The sequence below is a fragment of the Gallinula chloropus genome (genome assembly GCF_964237585.1).
Source record: "Gallinula chloropus genome assembly, chromosome: 4".
In the NCBI taxonomy this organism is placed as follows: Eukaryota; Metazoa; Chordata; class Aves; order Gruiformes; family Rallidae; genus Gallinula; species Gallinula chloropus.
In genome coordinates this window covers 26925618-26943855 of record NC_140088.1, presented here as the reverse complement: position 1 = coordinate 26943855, position 18238 = coordinate 26925618, and the positions used below count along the sequence as shown (strand labels likewise).

The window sequence follows — 18238 nt, the reverse complement described above, 5'->3', positions numbered from 1 at the left end:
AGCACTTAGGAGGACATCATTCTGTGAAGGCATCCTTTTCTACATGCTGGCAAACACAGTTCAAAGCAATCTGAATACAACAAAGTCCACTTCAGGAGGCCGACCGTTTTGAGGCCAACCAGTGCGTTTGTGGTATTCAGACTCTGGTCTGAAAAATACATGTTAAGATCGGCATATATTTACAGTATTTTCCCTTTCCAGAAGGTAAAATCATCTAAAACATCCTCTTGATCTTCTTTGTTATGATGCTGTTTTCACGGTTGTTTTGTACGATTAGATACGGGTTCTGCAGCAAGCTGCACCAGAAGGATTTCACCTGCGACTTCCACAACGGGCCAGACCTGTCCTTTTCATGAAGCCCAAGACTCATACCCTAGGCTTCCCCAGCAGGAGTTCTGTACTTGGCTGGAGAGGAAAAAGGGGCTTTCTCAAGTTCTCTTTTTTTAAAAAATATAACTCACGATGACTGAATGCTAAACAGAGTCGTTTCATCTACGCAGGCTCTGTGGTATATTTTTCATAATGGATTGAATGTATTATTTGTTGTTAGTGGACTGATGACACATTTCTGATCAGGGAGATGCTCCTTTTGATGCCCCTACCTGCTAACATTGCAACTGCGGGCATTGAGAGCTGCTGGCAAGTTTAGGAAAGAGGCTCAGACACTGAACCTGGAGTTCCCACAATTGTTATTTCCAGGAGCTGAGTGGGAAGTCCCAGGAGTCTACTGGGAAGTGCCTGAGAGCTGGTGGCTGAGCAGTGAGTGAAGAAGCTGTGGAAGGAGATGGCCCCGTCAGGTTAGTCTAATAATGACTGGGGGGACCTGGCCAAGGCTTGCCATCTCCCTAGGGCAGAAGTGTTCAGCGAGGAGGATTTCTGGGATTGTCCACCCAGTTCCAGCTCTTCAGACAGTGGATATTTCTTTTGCAGTAATTTCAGAGTCTGTGGTATTATGTTGCTGTAGCGGTCTGCAGTGTTAGTCAAAGCAATTCTGCTCTCAGCTCAAGTCTAATTAAGGGTAGCTCTTGCGTAAAGTGAGTTAAATTCAGTAGTCACAGCCCAGACCCCATGGAAAATAGTCTAATTCAACTACAGTAATACAGTGTAATATAAATATAATGGAAATACAAACCCATATAATTTAATTTGACATGACTGGCAGTTTTATGCTTAAGTCAGTGAAAATGAACGAGTACAAACAATGAACTCCCATCTTTTATTGTTAGTACAGTGGCAAGGTGTTTTCAGGATGACTTTGCACGGCAGCAACCTGAAGAAATGCACCTGCAATATGGAGATTCCAAACTCAATTTTGAAAACATACACACATTTGTAATTTTTAAATTTCTTAAGATAGCTGCAGTAAATTGGATAAATTTTAAACATAGCCTGGACTTTTCTATGCCCTTTTCATATGCCCAAAGGGGGGAAGCAATTCCATGAGGAGACCCCTGACAAGTCATAGCCTCGGCTGGCTCTTTTGCCCTGCCCTGCAAGTCCAGCTGCCCAGGGCCTGGCCCCTTCCTGGGCTGGGGGAGAGCACCAGTAACCATGAAATTAGCTCTCAGCCTTGACGAGACAGGGCAGACCTCTCAGCATCCTGGGCCTAGCTGCCCCGTGCTGCCATCGCTGCCACCAGCAGTGGCTGGATGCGGCACTGAAACCTTTCAAGGGGTGCGGAAAAAAGGGGCAATGTCGTCTTTTTTGTGTGTGTGTCTCTTTCCCCGCAGTGGATCCGCAGTCCTGTGCTCAAGGCAGGGACACCGAGTCTGGAACACACGCTGAAAAATCCTGCCTGCGCGGGGAGTGCACCGCCCTGCCCCGCCCCGCCCCGCAATTCTGAGGCGAAGCCTTCCATAGGCACACAACCCAGCACAGGAGCTCGGATTCAACGCCCTCCCCAATGCCCCCCCTGCCGAGGACCGGGCTGCCCCGGCGACCCCCGCCCCCAGAGGAGGTTTTCCGCACGGGCCGTCCTGCCTGTACCGCCCCGCCCCGCCCCACCAGCCCTCCGGGGACGGGGCCGGCCCCGCCCCGCGCCTCCCTCAGGCTGCGCCGGCGCATGCCCGAGCCGCTCGCGCCTGCGCGCAGGCGAGCGGTGCAGTAGCGGTCCCTGACGGCACAGCGGTGGCCGCCATGGCGTACTCGACGTGCTGTAGGGTGGCGATGGTCTCCTGCCTGGTGCTCTGCGTCTCCCTCCTCCTGCCACGGACCTTCTTGTCTCGGGGCGGCGGGAGGCAGGAGCCCGGGGCTGCGCCGCTCGCAGCGCCCGCGCCGCCCGAGGGTAAGAGGCCGCCGCGGCCCCGCCGGCGGCCGCTCCGCTGAGGCGAGGGCGGGTCGGTCCTCGCCGCCAGTCCCCCCCTTCCTCCCCGCCCCTGGACGCTGAGGTCCGTTTTTCGGCTACTGCTCGGTGGTCGAGAGTAAACCCGCGGGCAGTGGCTCAGCGAGGAGCCCGGGGCGGGGCGGGCTGTGGCCGCCGGCTCGCTGGACGTTGTACGGCGGGGCCGCCCTGCGCGTCGGGCCCGGCCCGGTCCGGCCTGTGAGCTCTGCTCCCGGGGATGCTGCCGCCGGCGGCCGGGCTCTGTGAGCGGTTCTTGGTTGCACGGCGCGTCTGGAAGGTGGTCTGCCGCCTGGTATGAAAACGTAGCGTAGTTAATCCTTCCCATAAGCGTTAACCGTATCAGTCTCTCATGCGCTCTCCTTAATGGCGTGTGGAGTGTCAAAAGCGCATCTTTGCTGTGGTTCGTTCACCTTGTTGTTTTACTCTCAAAAAAGATGGTTTAAAATCTTAGAAATTTCATTTTGTTTTATGTAAGTGGAGCGCTAAAGCTGCTGAAAGGAGATACACCACTTTTTTTTTTTTTTTCATTATGATACATCACTTATTTGACAGCATCGTTTTGTTATTTTGTGTACAGAATGCTTTTGTTGCTGCATATAAAATAAAAGTTCATTTGAATAATTTTCATTGTTTAGTTTTCTACTCCAGTATTTTAAACTTTGCTTTCATGCAACAGATTCTCATAATAAACGTGCCACGTGATGAGTCACTTAGACTCAGCTCCTGTCTATGCAATCCCTTGAGTTATGTATGTCCTCCTTGCCTGCCCTCCCATCCTGCATGTCACCTCTTAAGTTCTAGAGGCGTGGGTTCATTTGAGCATCTCCCATTCTTTTTATGCCCATTGCCTTTTATGGTATGTATTTTCTCCCCAAGGCACTTCACAAAAGTCGCTGGTATCATAGCCCCAGGTCTTGGAGGAGAAGAGGGTTTTGCCCAGGGCTGCCCACAACCCAGAGCTCAGGCTGGTGGAAATACAGAGAACTTGCAGGTTGTGCCTGATGCTGTCCCACTGTATGTTCTGCTTCCTTTCAACAGCCTGGTTCTAATGTGACCGTGCAGTTCAATGAAATGGACCAAGGACATTCAGGCTGAAGCTACTGATGAAGCAGTTATTACACTGAACTTGAATACATGACTTCTATCTTACAGCTACCTTTCCATGGTGTATTCTGGTGTTTAAGGACTTGAGTTCATCAGCACTGTAGATCTGCAGGTTTCTAGTTTCTTTCCATAACCTGTAGCACTTAAAAAACCAAAATGCTAACTGACTTTTTTCTTGTTAGCAACATCAAAGCAGACTGTGAGGGCACTGTGCTGGGCTCTGCAAAAACCCAGCAGAATGCACAGGCTCCTGGTGAGGACTGTTGAGTCACCTGCCTGAAGCAGGGATGGGAGCAGACCCTATGGGAGGTGGTGCCTGTCTCTCCATTAACTTCTACCCCAGCACAGCTCCCAACTTCCATCCCACACTAATACCAGGTGGCATTTTCCCACAGTAGAGCAGTCTTAAGCAGTTGTCAGCTAATGCTCTGGTGCTGCTTTCTTTGGCTGCAGGATGGACTGGATTGAATTGATCTGACAGAAAATGAGCTTAGAAAAACCCCTCAAAAACTTGCCACCAAATAATTTTCAGTGACATCTGTCTGATACGTTTTATTATTAGCTGTTTTAGCACAGCACTGCTATCAAGCTGCTTAATCACAGCCACAGTTGAAAGCTTAAAATAGATAACAAATACTCTTTCCATCATCAGCAGGTAGCGTAGGTGCTCTTTCCATCACCCTGCAGGAGATCAGAGTTCAGCACGAGTTAGTGTGTGCAGAGCACGTGCTCAGCATGCTCCTCTGTTGCGCCCCAGCACCTGCCTTCAGCTGCTGATATAATACTGCATCTCAGCTGGCCCATTTCAGATGAGAATTTATAGCCCATATTTGCAATTTGATAGCAAGAGTTTCATTACTCCTGCTCTGTAGACCAAACTTTATTTGATCTGAAGTTATTTTTTTACTGAGAGAATAAATCTTGATTGAACAGTTCGCTGTCATTAGTCGTCCTACCTTTTCAGTGAACTAACTGCAGTTACCTGACAGAAGTTTCAGGGACTTGAAGTAATTGTATCATTCTTGGAGTTAATAAAGGGCTTATTGTAGTCTTGGGGGCAAAATGCCTCAGAATAAAAGATCCTTAAAGTTTACTGCCATTTGTTAAAAGTCAATGTTATCAGAAGGCTTTTTATTGAAAGAGACTAAGCATGGGAATGGCACTTTCTCTAATAAAGCTGTTTTCAGAGGCCTCTTAGGAAAAAAGAATAGACCTATGGAAGTGAATAACTTTCAGACAGGAAGGTGGTTGTTTTTTGCAGTAATAGTTCCATGTATAAGAAAGAACTTTATTTAAAGAGCTCACTGTGAATGTATCACATTACTTTATGGACAGATGTTAGATTTTTTAAAATCTTATGGAAAAGGGGAAATAATTAGCTAGTAGCAGTTTAAAAGATACTTCTAAGTCTAATGTTCATAAATACATGCTATATGTGTTTTATAAAACTACTCTCTACGCTGGTAGTTTGAGAAAAGCCTTACAGCTCCGTGGCAATAGGTTTATAGTCTGTCTGCATTCTTAGGAACAATAAAGTGCCATCAGCTTTACAAGAAAAATAACGTGACACGTAGCACGTCTGCCCAGCTTGGATTGGTGCAATGCTCACATCAGGTGCCTGCAGGTGCCCTTATTGAAGAAGATAAAGATGTTTCCATTCTGGGTACTTCTTGTGTGTTCCTCTTTAACCTCCACCTGCAATATTCATAAAAAATGCTCAAGCATTAAAAATGCTCAAGCATTAAAACCACCCGTGCAGCGGTTTAAAGTATGGATTTCAAAATTGTCATTCCTTCTGACCTTTTTTGGGTGGGTTTCTAAAGTTGTGTTGTTGGGAATACAGCCAAAGCTATTTTGTAAATGTCAGGAAAAGAGCAAGAACTAGATGAATGCATACTGCTTGTCTGGTTCATCTCCATGTTACACTGTCTGTCATAATCAGAAATATTTATAAAAAGATTTAGAAGGGAAAAATACAAATGACTGCACATGTAAAAAATCTAAACTACGGGTCTTGTGACAGTGTACAACACTGAAATAGACAGTGGCCTCAACAGTGAGCCAAATATGAATTTGTAGTGTTATAAAAAGGATTAATTACTTGGGCTCTCTCTGGGTAGATCAGTGGGGGAAATTAAGAGATGCTAAATAATAGCAGCAGAAAGATAGAGGGGCTTGAAAGAGTATTTAGATTAAATGTCAAGAAAAGACTTTGTGTTGAGATTATTCTAAGCTATTATACTAAACATGGGAGCTATGAGAGAAAACTTAGGAGGGCACTTTCGGTCTAGAGATCAAATTTATCATGGAGTTTGTGAGATCGTGTTCCCATTTGCAGCTTTAAAACCCTTTGGCCAGTTCATCTCATTGGACAGGGAGAGGGGCTAAAGGTTGATTCAAGTGTCCTGACAGGAAGGCTCTGGCAGAAATGCCTCTTTGCTGACACCTACCAGACAGGGAGGTCTTGCATATCCTACCTAGGAAAAGCTTTGCTTAGAGCACACGTCTTCTTTAAATATCAAGTCCAACAAAAATGTACAACGCTCCTGAGTTCAGGCTTTCACAGAAGCTTATTTAATTTCTGATCCCTGTGACTGCCTGAAAAAGCAGTGGTTTCCTTTTCCAGTCACCACAACGAACATTTTACTAGGAAAATGTAAATGGCACCTCAGCATCCCTAAATGTGTGTGTGTGGGCGGGGTGTCAGAGTGCAGTTTGAGCACTGGTAGGTTTGAGGACTGGAATTTGCGTGGCTGAGGCAGGAGGATAGTTCTGTATCCCACTGTCACATGTTTTTTCAATTAAAGCTGGTTTGTTCTTGGTCTGAGGTTTTTTGGTTGGTTGGTTTTGCATGCACAGTAAGGCATAGTAAATGTCTTACTTAGAAAAACCACACTTAATCTTAGCATTTCCAAAACAAAGTAATGTAACTATGGTTTTGGGATGGAACTGAAGGAAAAAAGGCAGAGTGCCTGCTGCAGAGCATGGGCAGAACTGTGGGTGCTGTCCTCCTGAGGAGCGGCTTGGTTGAGATTTGAATGATGAGAACAGCGTCCTTGGTGTTACTGTCAGCTCGGACAAGTCACACATGCTTCCCAGACATCCATTTCCCATCTCTAACCCTCCTCCTACACTTCCCAAGGAACATGCACATTTTATAACTGAAGCCATGAACCACAAATCTCCTGATGAATGGAGTGCAGACTTACCATAGCCACAGCCCATGTGTACTTCCTGTATGTCAAACTGGCTTTCTATTACATGTGTGCGTATGTATCCCAACATTTTACAGCTGGTCAGATGTTGCAGAAAGACTTAGTATCTAGACTGAGCATTGCTGAATTGTACAGTAACTTAGGTCTAAATAACTTTAGTTATGTTAGGCTCTAGCAAGTCCTAACCCCCACTAGGTAGAACACGAGAGCTTTCTTGGAGAAGACACCTGGATGCTCTGAACATTAATAGCGGAAAATCTGTGCTGAGCAAACCCTGCAGTTGTGTTTCAGGATCCTAGATGGGTGGTGGTTTATGCATTAACATGCCTTTGTGTAGTACTAAAAGATCAGGCTCACAGAAAAAAAAAAACAAACCAGTATGTTGTTGGGTTTTTTTGAGCAGAGAACCATAAGGAAGAGTTTGGGTTTTCATCCTGTTAGGGATGCTGATTCATGGCGTCTTTGGACAAGTACATGGCTGTTGAACTCTGTATGTATTGCCCTGCAGGCTTTCTCTTCTTAAAATCAAGAGAGTAATTGTTCTTTCCTAACTCTCAGCACTGCATATAGTAACTGGCCGAGGATTGGGTTTAATGGAGTTACTACTTATAGTTACTTTTTTCATCGGTGGTGGTGCAATTAAAGTAGAGGAAGATGAGCCACAACTGCTGCAGTGCTAGGCTGCATGCAAGAGGGTAAAAAGTAATAGAAGAATAACTTTGTGTATTTTTTGCAGGTAAGCTTGGTCGCTTTCCACCAAGGATGCATTACCAAGCCACTCCCGACAGCCGAGCTGCCCCTCATTTTCCAAGGTCTCACCTTACTGAAGCAGTTGCCAAAGCCAAGGCAGGTGGAGGAGGTGGTGGAAGCACTGGTGGAACTGGGAGAGGTCTCGTGGGGCAGATTATCCCTATATATGGATTTGGCATCTTCCTATATATCTTGTACATTTTATTTAAGGTAAGACCATCATAAACTGAAAAGTCAGGGAAATAACAACTAAAAAACCCAAACCTCCCATTTCTTTATGTGGTTGCATTTCAGCCCTGCTCAAAAAAAGAATGCTTATGCTGCACCTTTGGCAGGTGGTGGAAAGATTGGTGTGGCCCCATGGGTTGTCCTATTGCAAAGACTGGCTAAGAATGCCACAAGGATGGTTTGCTGGCATCTGGATTGGGCTCTGACCTCTTAGAATTTTTTTCAAGTTTTTTTTTTTGCTGGGTTTGGGGTTTTTTCCCCCTGGAAAATGTGTATGTCCAGAACAATGTTAGATTATTTTGGATATACACACAGCGTTCTTTTCTATTCTGTGTGAGTACACATTATACATACTGTGTGTGTTATGCATTTAAAGTGGAAGAGAGGGAGTGCAATTATTGCATACCTTCTGGAACAAAAGCACCCTGTTGTTGGAGAATAGGAGTTTTTAAGGTCATATTGCCCACGCTGGAACTATCCTAGCTGAGGAACTGATTGAAAGCTACTGTAAAAAAGCACAACCCAAATTCACCTCAGGTGTTTCATAATGTGATTTGAACTTTTCATGGCGTTTTGTTGCACAGACATGACTTGCATATAGGTGGTGGCAGTCAGCTGTATGGGAGTAAGGAGAAGTGGGGCTTGTGGAAATATTTTTTCCTTTGGGGTCTGACTCCAGGCTGAGTAGTGTCCAAACAGTTGAGCCTGCTCTGGACAGAAAGAGGTAAGAACAAGAATTGGGTGAACTGCTCAAACATGGGAAAGTTGACAGAAATGGATAGCCTGCAGCTCCTGTATAGAGTATCTTTGCTGCAGGTGCAGAATTGGTGAGTAATAGGGGCAGAAAATGTTGCAAGAGGAACAAGTAGGGTCATTTATAATTCTTTCAGAGCTTGGTCTTCATTTCACAATACTTGCCCAATGTACTGGGTTGGGTTTTTTTTCCCTGTTACAGGCAGAGGAATTACAGGATTAGGGTGTAACAGACAAATATTCTAAAACAAAAAAGGTTTGTTTGATGAGTTCTGCTTTCACTGTGCTTAAAAATACATTTTTTTTCCAAGTGTCTTTTAGGAATTTTCATCGGACAAGATCTCCCAGGCATCCTTCATGGTTGTCTGTTTTGCTGCTGGGCATGCTTTTCTGTGGTTACTTTCTGGCATAATTTTATTTTTCTGCCTTTTTTTCTTTTTCCTCTTGCCTTTGGGAGTTACATATTACTATTGCTGTAACTGATAAAAGGCTCATCTTTTTTCACTCATAAGCTGGCTTCCAAGGGGAAAACTACTGCTGGAGAGCGGAAATGCCCTACTGCTGCACCTGGAAACATGAAGAGGAAAATCAGTGAGTATGACTTCTGAGTTATACCTGGGTAGCTGTTGACTCCATAGAGCCACGGTCCGAACGGGTTCTTGAGGTTCTGTGCACACTGTAAAGCTGCTGTTACCCCAGTAAAAAACAAACCAGAAGCTTCTGTGTTGGAATGAGCAAGACTTAAAGTGAATTACTGCACCATTACTGTCTGATCTCCTTCGGCTAATGAGACTCTGCAATGGTAGCCTGATCCCAGGCTCCCCTGGAAGCAATGGCTTTTCACAGGGTTCACTGAATTAACTATGGATTTGCTGAAAAGCTATGTATCTAATGATTAAAAATGGATAATAGGATGGCAGTATATAATTATTCTATAATCTGTAATAGTCTAATAATAGTATAAAAAGAAATTATTAGAAGCTAGCTTCATTTTTTAAAATTCATTAATTTCTAGCCATCACCAGGCACTTCCCTGCTTTTTCCTTTCCTTTTTTGAAATTAACAGAGTTTTGATGAGCACATAAAGAAAGGAAACAGTATTCTGAATTGTTATTGTGATTTTACCTAAACATCAGTGGGGTAGATTCAGCTACTTAAAAACATTTATTAGATAAATGAATAAGTTTAGTATCAAAGGTTGGATGAGTAGCTACCATAACAGTATTTAAATGTTTAGCTGGCAAAATTGTAATAGGAAAGAAAAGTACTTAGGGCTTTATAGAAAGTGCTAGCAGTAAGGTAATTCTCTTAACATAGCTGTAATTATCTTGACATTAATGTGTATATTAGGAATAGCTAATGTACTCAGTGCTATAGATTGTATTTTCAGTGCACTTGTACTGCATTGTGCCTGGCAATTTTGTGCAATTTATTAGCAACTGTAATTGTAATTTTTTCTCTAATGCCTGGTAAGAGAAACTAACTTTGCAGTAAGTTAAATATTTACCGTCATTATGCCCCAAAGAACTGGTGATGAACATTATTCTGCCTTTTTCTAGAGCTCTTTCTTTGTATTCCTAAAGCCTTCATAGCGAGCTGCAGCAGAGCAGGAGGCAAGTCGCCGTACTCAGAACTTGAGGTGACTTGGAGGGAGTAACTTCCTTTTAGTTTGCCAATTTCCTTTTCCCAACTTTTAAAGTCTCTGACATGCAAAATAATGAACTCAGTGATACGTTAAATAATGATGTTCCCTGCAGAATAGGTGTTTTTCCAAAACCAGGGTGTCTGTGGATAGCTTTCTCCATTCCTTCTATGTTGGGAGTTCCAATGAGCCTTTGTTCTACTTAAACAGATGTGTCTGTCACACCTGAATATTTAGAATCAGAGAATCGTTTAGGTTGGAAAAGATCTTTAAGATCATCAGTTCCAACCATTAACCTAACACTGCCAAGTCTACCACTGAACCATGTCTGCAAGCACCACATCTTCACCTCTTTTAAATTGCTCCAGAGATGGTGATTCTGTCACTTCCCAGGGCAGCCTGTTCCAGGGCTTGACAATTCTTTTGGTGAAGACTTTTTCCCTACTATCCAAGCTAAACCTCCTTGAAGCCATTTCCTCTTGTACTATCACTTGTTTAAATAGCTCAGCCTGGTTTAATTTTGTTCTGCAGTGGGGAACAATAAGGTCTCTGCTATAGGATTTTTGAGTGTGAGCTACAAAAACTAAACAAGAAAGTCAAGCATTTTTGTTGATGTCCATGCTGTTGCATGGACAATATTTTCTCTTCCCTAGCTTTATCTCCAGGGCATTTACCTTCTCATACCAGGAAAAGTATGCAGAACTCTTTAAGCTGCATATTTTAGTTTCTTCACAGCCACTTTGGTTTGGTACAGGATATGTTACCTGTGATAAAGGGAGAAGGATTGTGTTTTCAAAGCTTCTACTGACAGATCTTGGGATTTTGTTTGTTTTACAGCTGACTATGAGCTCACCCAACTCCAGGAAAAATTGAGAGAGACAGAAGAAGCCATGGAAAAATTAATGAACAGAGTAGGCCCTAACTGTGAGAGGTATGTTTCAAATTCTGATCTGATTAGATATTAAACTTTCCTGCATTTGCTGTATTAAAATAGCATTCTTATTACTACTTCAAACTGTAGAAATTTGATTTTACATATCACACTTTTTTCAGCTCCTATATTTAAGATAAATAATTTTTCCAACTTCATTTTTCTTAAACAGAATAGCAACTATCCCTACCTTCCCCCTTAGTATAATACGTGATATGGAAGATAATGACAGGTATGTATAAACAGAAAAGAAAAGATTTACATTTAAAGTATATAAACCAACCTGTCTTACATGACCAAAGTAATATTCTGAATGATTCCTAAGAGACCCATTTGTTTTATGTTATTTTCTAGTGTTACAGGTTATTTTCCTAGGTAGAAGAGCTGTTATAATCTATGTAAATGTCTGTTAGAATATCCATAAAATATTTCTTTAAGGGCAGAATTATATAATAATCTGATTCCATAACTTAGTTCCATCCTGCAACCAGTAAATCCATGCATTTGTCTTTAAATACAAAAGAAAAAGGGTTGTAAAATCAGGATCTTAAAATTTATTATGTTTATTAATGTTTGCTATAAATCTGAGATCACAATTCTACATCATAAAGAAATACTGGAGACAAGTCTATGTTTTTCATAAGGAGTGGAACAACACATCAATGGGACAATACAGAGCTGCAGTGTTTGAAAATTTAAATACCATGAATATTAACGTACTGTGTGCAAGCGAAAAAGATAGCTGCTCCGGTTGTAACGCCTGTTAACGTTGTCTGGAACAGCCAATGCCTCTTTTAACCCGTTCTGTAGGAGCAGTTCAGTGCCAAACGTGCACATCACGCTCATTTCCACTTCCAACCCCAATTCTCTTTGAGCATCTAGTTCTGTCCACTTTGCACAGTGCCCTTTATGGCAGCCGGGCTTGACTCGGCAAGGCGAGGTGCCAGACGTGCCGTAGGCCACGTTCTGGCAGGAGAAGAACCCCTCAGCTCCCCTGGGTCTGTCAGTGACACAGAAGGATGCTATTTTGGCTATTACTCATCTCTGTCCTGGAGAGCTAATGCACTGCTCCACGCGTCCCTGCAGGCTGGCAGAAACGGGCTTACGAGCTGCTTAGGTATTGTGCTGACACTCAGGACAGGCCATTTTTTACTGAGAAAATGGGTTTAGGGTCTGAGCCACTATTTTATCCTCTTTGTGTTATTGGCTCAGAGCCTTTATGTAGTAGAACTTCCCTTCTTTGTTCAACCAAACTATTTATATAGATGGATCTAAAGGCCTCAGGGGAAATCAGAATCAGAACCTTATAAAGAATTTTCTATGTAGCCTCTTTAAAGAGGAGGGGGAAAGCACCTCTAGGTGGAGCAAATAGCTGGTTTTTAAAATACATTCAGCCTTGAAAGCTTCCTTAATCTACGCTGTGACACTCATTAAGTTCAGTAATACTGGATGAATGTCTTAAAGTAAAGCATGTGGCTAGGAAGTGTAATTAGAGCAAAGAATATAGTGCTAGGGTTGTTCAGTCTGAATGTTGATAAATTTAAATAAAAAGGAAAGACAAAGAGAGCAAAAATTACTTGAGCTCCATTTATGAATGCACAGTAAAACAGAAGTCCTTACAGCAGAAAAGTCAGAGAAAGACATAGCTGGTGTCCAATTTAAGTTAATGCTGAAAGACCCCAAGTGAGACCATGGCCCATTATACAAGGAATGGCAAAAGGGCTCCCCAGTGAAGCATTACCAACCAAACCAAAGGACGTATTTTGCATTGTCACAACACTCATTGTGTCACTGTGACACACAGTGTTTGTAACAGTGGTGAGATCTGAGCTTGTGACACTGTGACCTCTCACTTCAGAAGCTGTTCTTCTGGCTAAACTGCTTCCGGATTCCTGGCTTGCTCCTGCTGAGGATTCTTATAATACAAAGACATAATAATTTTGTATATTTTCCTCAAGAAAACATTGCTTTTGAAATCTGGATGAGTTTGGAATAAGAGTTTATTCTCCATTAATGCTGTACCATAAAAAGAAATCCCACTTCAAAGGAACACTGTATGCTGTGCTGTGATTTTATTATGCTTTCTTTTGTAGCAAGTGTATGTGTTGCTTTCTTGCTGTGACTTGTCCTTCTCATTTCCTTTTCTTTCAATAGCATTTGAATGAGGTGAGGCTGGAAGACCTCTCAATACTATTATCTGTTTTTCTCAGATGGGATAGCTAGTACTGTCCAGCCCTGTGGTAGGCTGTCAGGAACTTTGATACGCTTTTTTTTTTTGTGAGGCATAAAACCAGCAGACCAGTTGGAATTGCTACAGCCTTAAATACAGAAACTCCTTTCCAGAAATGCAAAACTTCTCAAAAAGTACAGGTAAAGGTACTTTTAATAAGGCCTAGCATGTCTTAGAAACAAGGTAAAGAAAGCAAGAGGAAGAAGGAACTACCTGTCTGGCTTCTCAGCAAGGTAACTAAGCCTAAACTGAGAGGTCTACAAAGATAATTGTTACCTAATGTACACACTTAAATGGGTAGTGTGTAGCACCTAAGGATATAATGATTCGCAGCTCTGAGAAAATCCAGCACTGTTCCTCCACTTTTTTTCAGCAGGTTATAAATTAGAGTTTTGTAATTTATCATCATATCTTATCACTAAGGGGACCTCAGTATCTCCAGTTTCTGAACATAGACCTTTGTAGTCTAGTATCTCTCAGCAGAGATGAGGAGTCTTGCTGGGAATTTGATGATTCTGGTGTAAAGACTTGATTGATGGTTACATAGGGAACTCTGCATTAAAAGCATGCATATTGCCTTTTCCTAGGCTTTTGGCAGAGTGTTTCAGTGTTGGGACAGTGATATAATAGGTACAAAAGATTTCCAGACCCATTTTTGCAACTGTCTCACCCATATTCTTTTCACTACTGCCTGTAATGCTCAGTATTTTGAAACCACTTTAAACTGAAGAATACTTGTAAATATTTTTTTCTCCATTGGAGTATCGTACAATACTCTCTTCTGAAAAAAAAATCTCAATTTCTGGTAATTAGGTAAGATGTAGAAATAATGCAGCTCTATTACATGGTTTTAAAGTCCTGTTTACCAGGCTGTCAATTGCAAAAACGTACCTAATCTTTTCAGCCTTAAACCTGTATGACTCTGCTGCCTTTAGTGGAGTAACTGCTGTGTCACCATCAGACCTGTATTTGTAGAGTAGCACACAGTACCTGTTAAAGAACTGCTCTATTCACAACAGTCAGTAAGAGGAAAAACTGAAGATGGATATCGTCAGTATGAATACTCAGGTACCTGGAAAAAGGTTTAGATAGATGCTAATCACCTAAATTAAAAATAATCTATTTCCAGCTCCCCCTTCCCATCTCACACCTAAGATTCCCTGAGCAGCTGTCTAATCTTGGAGATTATCTGTCGGTCTGATGGCCTGGAGATCACCAGAGGTTGTCTGTCTGACGTCACATACTGCCTGTAGTTCAGCATTCGGAGCATAGCAAGGGCCACCCTCCCTGAGTAACCAGAGGCAATAGAACTGGTCTAAATCACAGGAGATGCAACAGTGAGCCAGAGCAGGGCCTCGGGCCCCAGAGCGGCTTGAACTGGCACTTAGACAGAGATCAAGAGCCTGCTCAAGAGCAGCTTGAAACTCAAGATGAAACAACCACAACAGCTAGAACATTTTCACCTCTAAGTACAACCAGTGTCTTTCTTATTCTGACTTTACTAGGTGAGTTTGTGGAGCTCAGATTACCACCCTCCAAATATTTCTTTCTTGTCCAGAAGATTTTTAGGAGACTATTTTTCTTCCAGAGAAAAATAACATATAATGACTACATGACCTTATCTGTTGGAAGCATTTTTGTTACAACACTCAGTAATTGTTTTACCTGAGCAGTAGTAATTACTAGAATCAGCAGTGTAGAACTGGTCAATATTAGAGTTTTCACTTAATCTGATAAAAATCTCAGTCCTCTCCCACTCTTTCTCTGATTCTAAAGGCCAAGTTAAATGTAACACCTTTTCATTTTTACATCTTACTTCCTGCTTCTCTCCTGCCCCCTGCCAGGCAGGAGAGAAGCAGTTGTTGACTGCATAATAATGTGATGTGTCCAACTGACTGACTTTTAATGAGACCTTGCAAATTTAATACCTTTAATGGTCATCATTCGGGGTTATTAGACATCTGAGACTGATGTCTGAGGCATTTTAATCAGCCCTACATGTTGTTTTAAATGTAACAACAGAGGTTTTGAATTACTTTTTCTTATAATGCTTTGAAGAAGACATGGCCCTTTCCTTCTCACCTAACGCTCTTTTAAAGGCCAGAATTTCAGTAGTGTCTGTTGTACCATAACTCTTGCTTTTCTGTCACTCTCATACTGCTCTCACGTTGGCTGTACCTGCCTTTCCTTACCTGTTTTAACTTGTCACGCTCTAGGGCGAAACTTTTATACTGAGCTGAAGCACACGTGTGGCTGTTGAATAGTGATGATACTGCAGCCAGATTTCTTCAGACTGTACTGCTGGGACAGACCAAATTATTGGATTCAAACTCTGACAATAATCTGTAATAATAGTGGACTGAATTCTGGTGTCTAATATTTTCTATATCAGGACTCAAAATGTTACAACAGACCAGGAAAAAAGGCTGCTTCAGCAACTCCGAGAAATTACTAGAGTTATGAAAGAAGGAAAATTCATAGATGGCATCTCTCCTGAGAAGGAAGCTGAAGAAGCTCCTTACATGGAGGATTGGGAAGGTAAGCAAGAGCCTTTCTTACCAGAAAATTCTCCCTTACAAGAAAAATTGAATAAAGGATTACTTATAGTCGCAGCTCCTTTCAAAATGTTTTGTTAACTTTATCCTTGTTTTTTCAGAAGTCGGTGTTCAAAACTTTGCAAAAGGTGGTTTGTTTTTCCAGCCATAATAGAAAGAAAATAGATTTTGAGGCATCCGGCATTTTCTTTAGTGTAAACACTACAGTATCTGCTGCCAAAAGTGGCATATGAATATTCACAGATGCTCCATCTGCTGCTGGGTCTTGGCTGCTGTGGGTTTATATCTTTCCCTTTCCTTGCCAGGCTAGATTTCATGCAAAATCATAGACCCCCTTGGAAATCAGAATCAATATGTTTTGGATAACTTACAGTTTTTACTTTGATTAGTTTTTCTTTGTTTGCTCCAATGTTGTAAAAGCTGACTCCAGGAAGTCTGGCTTTTAAAAATTCTAATTATAATTTCTTTCTACTCCTTGGTGTTTACTTGTTACATAAATGTGTTTTCAAGATATCCTTGTTGAGCTGCTCACTATCGTAATTTTAAATGCAGACTTAATTCCTTGCTCTTTAAGATGCTTTCAAAAATGATCCAAAACACAAAGCATAAACAGTGGCCTTTTCTTAAGTCAAGTTCGTGATGCGTTTTCTAAACTGAAATGCACAGAGTCATTGACATACCTGTTTTTTCACCCTTTATAAATAACACTGCTTATAGAATAAGTCTTCCAAACATGGAACACTCAATCTGTAGACAGAAACAAGCAAACAAAAATTGATCTAGTTGAAGACCAAGTACATGCAGTTTTCACCTGTTAGCTCCCATGGCTTTCAGCAAAGATCACAAAAGCTCACTCTTGAAAGTCAGGGTTCATATTCTGGCTCCCTAAAAATAGGTGGGGTTTTCTCATCATTTCCCAAGATGTCATGTTTTGCACATTCTTGCCATGGATTTCATACTGTGACATACATGGCATTAAATAGATGACACACTGGTCATCTGTTGGCAGTGCTATAAACAGCTGTCCTAACAAACTTGTGCATCCGTCACTGAAGTCAGTACCACTGTTAAATGCTGGTAACACTTCAAGCTGCCTATCACTTTATTCCTAAGGTTATCCAGAAGAGACTTTTCCTGTCTATGATAGTTCTGATTGCTTCAAGCGCAAACAAGACACAATCCTTGTAGATTACCCTGACCTGAGCCAGCCCTCTGCAGAAGAGCTGGCAGAAAGAATGGAGGGCATGGAAGATGAAGAGCATCTGTGCAATGAAATCCTGCTACCTGATCTCACCATGAGAAGGGGAGGTCATGATTTAATGGAGAAAAAGGACGAGGTAAGTGGTACCAGTAAAGAGGAGAAGGACCTTCATCGCAGCCAAAGCATTGAGGAGTGCTGCTGTTGTTACCAGGATGATGATCCTGCTGTCATAGCAGAGAACTCTGGATTCCACTCTGACAGCTGCAGCGAAGCAGAAGAGCCAACCCCAGAGGACCAGTCTGTGGAGTCAGAAAATGAAAATGCAGCACTGAGAGAGCAAAAAGCCAGTGATTTGGATGGAACAGGCACACTGAGAAAGCGCAACACAAAAGGACTTGAGTAACACGGACAGGAGTGGATGGTGAAGGAAGAGGTCATAAACTGTCATTGTTCCTGATGAAGACTTCTCTGTGTTCATCTCCTTGTATCAATTTCATTCCCATGGTAAGAGTCAGGTCATCTACCTGGACTGGAAGCCCAAAGCCCTCTTTCATGCAGTCCTGTCATGACTTACCATGATGTTGCCAGCAGCACTTTGTCCTTGCTTTCTGGAGACCAGTATCTTGGCGTGCATTATTCCATTTGTGATTCTTTCTGAGTCTAAAGAAAACATCCTTGGGTTTGCTCTCTGTCATCCCAGAGTTAGCCAAAAGTCTCTTCTGACTTTCTCAAAACCATGTTTATGTGCTACCAGTTATGAAAATGAACAAAATCCACACGTTACCAGGAAGCCGAAGGAGAAAGTATGCCTTCTTTCTCTGACCTGAATGTTAACTGATCAGCAGAACAGACCATAGTCACACCTGTGACTCATTTTCAACTGTGTCATTGCTGTGGTATGCCCAAAAAACTGTTGTCACTACAATCCACAGAATTCATGTTACCCCAATGCACAACCCATTTCCCAGCTTATTCCACGCCGCAGAACCAGTAGCCTGATCTACATTGTGTTCCAGAAAGAGCATGAGTGAGACTGAAGCATTACAAGTTGTTCTGTCTGACATGGTTTAACCCAAGCTGGCAACTAAGCACCACGCAGCTGCTCACTCACTCCTTAGAGTGGGATGGAGAGAGAATCAGAAAATGTGAGAAAACACGTGGGTTGAGAGGAGGACAGTTTAATACATGAAGTAAGAGCTGCTCACACAAGCAGAGTGAAACAAGGAATTCCTTCACCACTTCTCTGGGCAGGCAGGTGGTCAGCCATCTCCAGGAAAGCAGGGCTCCT

The 18238-nt window shown here is 42.4% G+C and overlaps 1 protein-coding gene across 1 annotated transcript; it reads left to right on the top strand.

Annotated features, from left to right (window-relative positions):
- Window positions 1-2136: 2136 nt before the first annotated feature.
- Window positions 2137-17353, top strand: RIC3 (RIC3 acetylcholine receptor chaperone; the record flags this gene model as incomplete). The annotated part of the gene is made up of 6 exons (XM_084263095.1): window positions 2137-2284; window positions 7397-7620; window positions 8904-8982; window positions 10871-10964; window positions 15587-15732; window positions 16863-17353. The coding sequence occupies 6 exons, from the start codon at window positions 2137-2139 to the stop codon at window positions 17351-17353; spliced, it is 1182 nt and encodes a 393-aa protein (XP_084119221.1).
- Window positions 17354-18238: the final 885 nt, after the last annotated feature.